Here is an 8,582-nt window from a genome sequence, read left to right as displayed (position 1 = left end):
ACCCTCATTTGCACGCATGGTTCGAATAGACATAATCAGTCACAATTAATCTCAATTCTATTTGGTGGATTTTCCACCAGATTAGGTTGTCATACTATTACCTGCCAATCACCCAGAATAGTAGCCAGACAGAGGCGCCCTATGCCCTAATTCAAAGGTCAAAACAACCATCACAGAATGATACTGTAAAACGAGATAGCATGTCAAAGAAAAAGAAGCGACGCCTTTGCGAAATGCTTACTGGATAACATATTATATGGCCTGGTTAGCCAAGAATGGGACAGCCACGCTCTGGTACCAAGTCAATATATTATTCACTTTTAATGTTAAACATTTAAAGGCACTGAAATGTGTCATACCATAACATGACATGAACAGTGTGCTTTCTCCTATGTGCCTTACAATACGAGAGTGAAAAAACGTGATTACAAATTATTTCCCAATTGCAATATAATAGGTACACTGCACGCAGGCAGTTGTGTCACATTTTCAAGATACAAAATATTTTTAAGTGAATTACCACTTTTCAGTGATAGTGCTGTCAACGGTATTACTAAGTTCTAAGTACAGGAATGCAATAAAATTTGCATAGTATTTCTTTTCATAATCGAATAGACATGAGCACCATCCTGCAACAATTTGGACGCAGACAGGACGCAACTATTTATGATTATTCATAATAAATATTGGTACTAAAGTCCTCCGGCAGGTCTCAAAGCAGACTCTGTCCATTCATGGCTTGAAACTCACGGCGGGACCCCCGATTCAGTAGACGCGCAGGACTGGTGCGAAAGGCAGAAGGAAAACCCGGAAGTGCCAGTGTTGGATTCCAGAAAGCAGGAATGCCTTTATCCATTAATAAGAATCAAGTCACTGTCGACTCCTGGTCTGAAAAGAGAAGAAAAAATAAATCAGTTAGTGAGTAGTCTGTTCTATTATGTCATTGTTTTTTTTTTTTATTTCATAAACTGAGATGTTATAATAGTGAACATAACGGCCGAATCATTAGAAATGTATAAAACATTCCAAACCGATTAGGTACACTCTTTAAAATTAAATAGTAAAAAAAATCATCAGGAAGATTATATTGTTACCCACATTCAAAAAAGTCTTAAGGGGTCAATGCTAGGTTGGCGGTTTGGTAAAAAAAAAGTGGGGGTAATATTTCAACTTTGGAGGTAAATTGGAGGAAATACCTCCAGCTCGTGCCTGCAAGTATTTCTGCCAGTTTACCTCCCAAAAATGGCAGCATTGCTGCTGGCACAAAACAGTCAGTAATTCCGACAAACCCCAATGGAGTCCTATGGAACTCCAAAATGGGGAATACCTCCACCTCAGTATATGGAGGATTTGCCTCCAGTTCCGAGGTCGTAAACTGGTGGTAACAGTAATTCGATTTGGCAGATTTACCAACAGCCAAACTCGGAATTACCCCCATTAATCCTTCTAGGCAGCAGCTGTGGCCTACACTGACTAGTAAATGCTGCAGACCGCCACAGGGGCGGTTAATGGAGTGTCAGGGTATTGAACAGCTAGTATCGATGCACCAGCGTTCTATTTTAATTAGAATTGAAAATTCACCTACCAAACCGGATGTTAGCAAGACCTAATAATAAATAAAAATACGCAGGTTGTAATTTGTCCTCTAACATAGCTCCGAAATAAAATCACAAGCCCCACACAAACTTTACCAGGCACCTGCCCAAAAAAAATAAATAAATAAAAAAAGGGGCAGTGGCTACTGCAATTCTTTTTACATGTTAGTTTTGGCTATTGTGTCACATTTAAAGGGCTACCTATAAAACACAGTTATTGTCATTGGAAGTGAAAATAGGAGATATATACATTTCTGTAAGGTGGCGGGAGACCAGTGTAGCCCGAAAGGCAATACCTTAAACTGAAAAAGTCCAATGAGGGTGGAAAATGCAGTTTTCTCCTTGTCCTATGGATTAACAGGAACCGGACAGTATCCCTTTGTCAGATCTATTGTGGAGGGGAAAACAGTGGCTACCAATCAAGTAATCAGATCGTCAATCCTAGGCATAGGGTAACTGTCGAATTGGCAGACCACGTTCAACTTTCTCAAGTCAATGCAGAAACTCCATGATAGACCTGGCTTGAGGGATCAGAAGCTCTTGCAGAGGTTATCAAATTTGAGGGTGCCCCAGTTTGAGCCAACTGAGGCCAATGCCAATCTCATTCCTAACACCATATGTGAGGAGTCAGAAATTAGACTCAGACACAGGTTTACCATGTTTTTGGTTAAAGACTTTTATTCGAAATAAAATGGGGGTTGAGAAAAGGCCTCTCTGACCCTGCTCTAGAGGAATATCCCTACCTAAACAGAAACTATGGCTCTGTCCGTGCTAGGATGTCAAAATCAAAAAACTGTCCCGTGTCCAATGTTCTATTCTGACCCTCACACTACAAACTTAACTCGAAGGTTTAAAGGTGTCTTTCAACTTAAGTGGTTTGAAAAAAGTGTTCAAGGATATAGTTCTTGGTTCCAGAGGGTAGCACCCTTCCCCTGAATTCTTCTTTAACCATTGAGATATTCATACATCATAGTTCTCTGAGCCTTTTAAACACTTGTACACATAACTTGCTTGACTTCACAGTTTCTTTCAAGAACAATTCTTTGGGCTTTTTTGACCAAATGCAACACTTGCACATACAGCTTTCTCAACATAATCCTCTTCAATTTCCTGGTGTACTCTCCTGCCAGGACTTCTGATTCACTCCACACACATGTGAATACCTGATATACTCCCCTGCTAGGACTTCTGTTCATTTGGGTTTATCAACAGCTCCCAAAGTTGTCTGTATAGAGTGTTCAATAAATATCATCTTCCTATAATGTTCTTTCTGCTTTCTTTGTACTGACACTGTCTACACTTACACATAAGAAAGGGCGTTATTTGTGACTCAAATTCCCTTCTTTTAATATGTCCAGCTCTTTTCTCTTTCTCATTTAAATAACTTTCAATTGTTCGCACTCTGCGCATTCGCCGTGCTGCCTTTCGGAGGACTCGCCGGTTTCTGTAGGCATTGGTTTCTTCTCTTGCCGTCAGCTGGTTAAGGATTCCTGTCTGCTTCCTTCTCTCGGTTTTCTTTCCTTCACAAGTCGGTCTTCTTTCCTTCACAAGTTGGTCCTCAGTGGCTTCCTCGCAACACACCTGCTGTCTTCTCGGCTCTGGTAAGCAAAATGATGTTCCCCTGTGAACGCCCAGGATTTTCCCTCCAGTTCCTGGCATTGCCACAGTGACCCTCGGTTCAAATGTTCAATCCCTCTCTGGTGGTGAACCGCTTAACCACCATGCCAGTCCTGGTTTCTCAGCAGCCTGCTCCTCATGGAGAGGTACAGCCCTCTCTCGCCAGTGGCCACAGCAGCTGTGCTCCATTCCCAATTTGGGCTGTTTAAATTTCCCGGGCATAGGTGAGCGCCGGCAAACACTAGAGTGTTCGCTAGGTTTGCAGTCTCTTTGGCGCCACATTACTCGATCCTTCTTCTTTCCAGTTTTTGGTGAACTCTGGGAACAGAAGTCCATTGTGAATGATTGACTTAAGGATTTCGGAAAAGCATTTTCAAAAGGTTTTGATGGCAAGTTCGTTCTTACGAATTGACAAGTAGATTTGAAAGAGGTGATTTCATCACAGTGGCAAATTAGACCACGGTTGAAAGGTTGGTCAGTAGTTTTGGTAAAAGGGGTTTTCCCGCGCTTCATAGCAAAGGGAGTGGATACATGACAATAGGCCATAAGGGTTTCATCACGGGGATGTTATTTGCAAGGAAAAATGGGGATACCATGTCTCGTCAGATGGAATCACACCATCTCCCCGGAGGTTGTCTCCTCCAATGTGATCCTCCTTAATATAGCCACTTCGGATCAGGAAGCAGCTGCCATCCCATGGCCAAATGGGAGGAGGTAACTGCCAGGGAATCAGTGACGATTCCTCCGGATTCATCACAACACATTACTTGGGAAGCAGGCTTAGACAATGTTACCTGTGGGTAGCACAACACAAGTGCCACAGAATTAGTGAGACCTTTAAATGTGTGATTTTATACAGCATACGGACCATTAGTAGTCGACAAGGCAATTTTGTCTCAATATGATATAATAAGCCATTTATAACGTGCCTGTACACAAGTATTCGAAAGTGTGTCAGGGCAAGGGAGGGAAGACCGAGGGAGGATAAAACAAACGATCTTACTAGGCCTCGAGTGATTTAGATCGTGCAAGTGCCATATGCAAAGTGCAGCGGGGGGAGGGGCAGTGCTAGGGAACGGGGAAGTGCAATCAGGGCAGCATTGCTCCGAGTAGCGCGGCTCTGGGTAATTGCAAGGAGGCAGGGGACTGTAGGGTTCCAGAAACAGCCCCTGAGTGCACGGTAGACCTGGAGGCAGTGCAGGGGCTACTGGTCGTGTAAGAGCCTGGTACCCAGTGAGACTCTGAGGGTAGCCAGGCAACTAGTCAGCGCAGCAGACAGGTATGTCAAAAGGGGGTGAGGGTGAGAGAATAAAGCAAAAAGGAAGGTCTTGAGCAACTTCTGGAACTTCAGGTGGTCCGGGTCAGGGAGGTCATTCCAGAGGGAGACACCTGCAGAGGAGAGAGAGATCTACCCCCCATTCTGTTCCTGGAGAAGCGTCTGACCCTCAGAGTTGGAGGTGGCTGAGCAAAGGGCTCGGAAATGAAGGTGTTTAGGAAGAGAATTGGATGTAGTGCAGGTCCGGGCCCCAGAAAGCCTTCTTCATGCTGCAGAGGGTCTTGAACTTGATCATTGTAGCCACAGGAAGCCAGTTGAGAGATTTCAGGGCTGGAGCGATATGGTCCATGCGCTTTAGTCCAAGGAAAAGTCTTGCATTCCTGTTCAGGATTAGTTGCAGAGGGCGGAGAGTAGAGGAAGGCAGTTTGAGAAAGGGGCTGTTGCAGTAGTCCAGCCTAGAGAGAACCAGGGCTCTAGAGACAGCGAGCTTCTGGGGGGAAGTGAGTAAAAGAAGAATACCTCTGAAGAGGCGCAGCTGGTAGTGGGCCTTCTTGGCAAGGTCCGTGATGTGAGAAGAGAAGGAGAGGAGGTTGAGAAGGTAGAGGTCATGTGGGCCAAAGGGGCCAAGTAGACATTGAAGAGCCAGGTTGAGAGGTTAGAGCCCTGGGGAACACCACATGTGGAGAGAGAGGGGGGGCGGAAAGAAAGGATCTCTGAGGGTTGGTCCAGGAGGAAGGAGGTCAACCAAGCCAGGGCCTGATCCATGATGCTCAGTTTCTCACAGAGTCAATTGATCAGGGTGGCATGATTGACACAGTCTAAAGCAGAGGAGAGATCAAGGAGGATGAGGAGAGAAGGAAGGCTAGAATCTAGATTAGTGAGCAGATCTTCACAGGTGTTCAGAGCGCAGTTTCCGTGCCTCTGGCTGCTCTGAAGCCAGACTGATGGCCACAGAGACAACCAACAGATTCAGTGTGGAGAGTAAGCGGGGAGATGGCCAGCTTTTCCAGGAGTTTGTCCAGGAAATGAATGATGAAGATCAGGCAGTAGTTTGCCGGACAGGAAGGATCGGTCAAAGGCTTATTCAGGAGGGGGTGCACATCGAGTGAAGGGAAAAAATCCAGTGGCAAAGAGTGATTGCAGAAATCGGCCAAGGCTGGAGAGAGGGTGTCAATGTGGTCCTTAATGGTTTTGGAGGAGCAGGAGAGCACCAGCTTGGATGACAATTTCATAGATCGGACTTGTCTAGAAACATCAGTTGTGGTTGGAGAGAAAGATGAGAAAGGAGGAGGAGAGGGAGAAGCGGCCAGAGGGGGGCCAAGAGAGAAAAAGTAGAGAGATGACAGGATGTCCCAAATTTTACTGGTGAAGTGAGAAGCCAGAGCCGTACATAGGGCCTGGGAGGGAACAAGAGAGGTGGAGACTGCAGAAGGATTGGCCAGCTCCTTGCAGATTTTAAAGAGTTTGGCCATGTTGTTAGAGGCCTCAGAGACGCAGGCTTGGATGTGGGCACTCTTCTTGGACAGGACAAAGTCTGTAATGCCTTTGGAGTGGGTGGCTGGCCAGTTTGTCAGAGGATGTGCCCGATGCCCTGCCCGATGCCCTCCACTTCCTCTCAGCCACCCTACACTTGCATTTCAGGGTGGCGAGGTCGGAGTCATACCAAGAGTTGCATTTGGAGGTAGGCTTAAAACAGATTCTCCTGATGGGGGCAAGGAGATCTAGAGTGTTGGATATAGAAAGATGCATGTTAGAGGGGGCTCTGTCAGAGTGCGAGTCAGCCGCATGCATTGAAGGTGCAGAGAAAGTAGAGGCAAAGGCCTCCAATGACACACGCTTCATGGCCCAAATGGCCAAGAAGGTAGGGGGCAGTGCTGGGGTCGGCTTTGCCTGGGGGACAGATCGCTTCAGGTGAGAGGAGAGCAGAAAGTGGTCAGACCACGAGAGAGGAGTGGTGAGAGGGTTCGGGAGGGGGATGTCTGAAAAGATGAGATCATCCAAGGTGTGCCCGGCCGAGTGTGTTGGACCAGAGAGTAGAATGGAAAGAGTATCTCAGAGGTTGCAGAAGAGCCCAGAGGAGGGATTAGAAGCATCCAGGTGGATGTTGAAGGAGGAGATGTAGAGAGGTAGAGGCAAGGAGAGAAGAGGAGAGGTCAGCCCACTCAGACGAAAAGGGCGGCCTGGCCAGGGGACCTGTAAATGGTGGTCACACTAAGTGTGAGACCAGGAGCCATAGAGAGCCTGCGGACCAGGCATTCAAAAGGAGGAGTCAGCCTGCATAGGAATGACAGAAGCAGGGACCCACGCCAGAAAGATTAGGGCTACTCCACCTCCACAACGGTTGGGTCTGGATTCAGAGAGGATCTTGTAGCCATCAGGGAGGAGTGTGTCAAAACTTGTGACAGATCTGGCAGCGAACCATGTCTCAGTGAGAGCAAGGACATCCAGGTCAAATAGTGTTTGACAGCAGAGCGAGAGTTGAAAGTAGTGACGTGGAGCAAGCTGCCACATTTGAAAGAATTCTGTGGAGGGGTACAGGCTTGAACTTCTTCCTTCCTGACCTAGTGAGAGGGATAGGATAGGAGATAGAGTAGCAGTTACAGAAGATTGGGGAGATTGAAAGTACCATAGAGGGTGCAAGGAGAAAATAAGAGGAGGAGGGCGTGGAAGAGAGGAGAGATGCACAGCACGAGCCACGCAACACAGGATGCGCAGAGGGTGGAGGAGGAGGGTCACACAGTAGGGAGCACACAGAGGGGGGAGACTGGAACACTCAATAGTACAAACCATACCCCCAACGGTGTGGGGTCCTAGAGAGAGGGAAAGAGCCTGAAAGACAGATCACAGTACAATAGGAACCACAGTTGGGGGAGGAGGGACCTAGAGAGTAGGAGAGAGGTTAAGGGCACAGATCGCAGTACAATACGAACCGCAAGTGAGGGAACCTAGAGAAAAACAGAAAACAAAGTACAGCTAACCGATGGAAGGGGAGATGGTGCAGAGGCAGGGTACGTTATGTCAGACTGTTAGGCACAAGAAGGCCACTTGAAGTGGCCTTGGGCCGGCCCAAGGTAGCGAGGGGCATGATGGAAGAGGTTACCAAGCTTGGCATGGGAGCTGCCCCACAGAATATCTTAACTAGCGGCAAGAGCATGTACTGCTATGCATAATTAGCCATTAACATAGCTCAAAATCGGTGTAACTTGCTTACCAAGACAATGGGCCCGATTCACAAAGAACTGCACTGGAGACACTTACATCAAGGGGCCCTAAATACACATCAACCCAAAGTTCAAATCAAACAAAGTAAAATAAAGGTTAGCTATGTACCAAGCTGCTAGGGTAATTTGGCTAGTGAAGAGTTATCAATAAAACAGTTCAGCATCTGGAAAACCATTATAACTTGGGCAGCTATTGCATATTAGTTAGGCCGCAGAGCCCAACAACTGAAAAAGGAGCCTCAAATAAAAAATAACAAATCAGCATGGAAATTTAATTCTGTAGTAATTAAAAAAAAGTTTGACTATTTGTGATCTGGGAACAAATAATGGCATTGGATGTTAAGGTGCCTGAAACCTTCACCTGTCCAGCATTGTTACACTTGCCTTGGCACTACCTCCCCAGTAGGGCAATTGCTACAACACTGGAGAAGAGCATTAACACATTCTCATATTTCATCCGCCAGGCGAGCACCTGGAACTGTTTGCGGAGCAGGAACTAAAAAGTGGTCCTGCTCAAAGTGTACATAATAACCCATATTGCACACAATAGGCACTTTATCCATTTGTCAATGGGAAATGTAACAAGTTAGGAAAGAAACTCGGACACAAGTTTATTGATGAATACAAAGGGGTTGGGAAAAGGCCTCCGTTCCTGCACCAGAGCCATTTCACTACCTAAACTCAAAAATAAGTATCTGTCCGTGCCACAATGTCCAAACAAAACCTCCATGTGTCCAAAGTACTATTCTGACCCTCACATTCTAAGCAAATCAGTGTTAAAGTGAAACTGATAATGTCTTTGGCCTTCAGTGTTTTAGAAACGGGTAAAGCAATAAGAAACTCCAACAAATGTCTCTCAAGGATATTGCTCCT

The 8,582-nt window shown here is 46.1% G+C and overlaps 1 protein-coding gene across 1 annotated transcript in view; it reads right to left on the bottom strand.

The window, feature by feature from the left end:
- Window positions 1-295: 295 nt before the first annotated feature.
- MCOLN2 (mucolipin TRP cation channel 2) overlaps window positions 296-8,582 on the bottom strand; it is a 1,022,745-nt gene continuing 1,014,458 nt past the window's right edge. Inside the window, exon 14 of the mRNA XM_069641702.1 lies at window positions 296-888. Coding sequence (XP_069497803.1) covers window positions 849-888 — 40 coding nt within the window. The 3' untranslated portion in view covers window positions 296-848. The remainder of the gene's footprint in view (window positions 889-8,582) is intronic.

Source organism: Ambystoma mexicanum, chromosome 1q (assembly GCF_040938575.1).
Source record: "Ambystoma mexicanum isolate Mex_15411 chromosome 1q, UKY_AmexF1_1, whole genome shotgun sequence".
In the NCBI taxonomy this organism is placed as follows: domain Eukaryota; kingdom Metazoa; phylum Chordata; class Amphibia; order Caudata; family Ambystomatidae; genus Ambystoma; species Ambystoma mexicanum.
The sequence above is the reverse complement of the archived record's forward strand: the minus strand, read 5'-3'. Positions and strand labels throughout refer to the sequence as shown.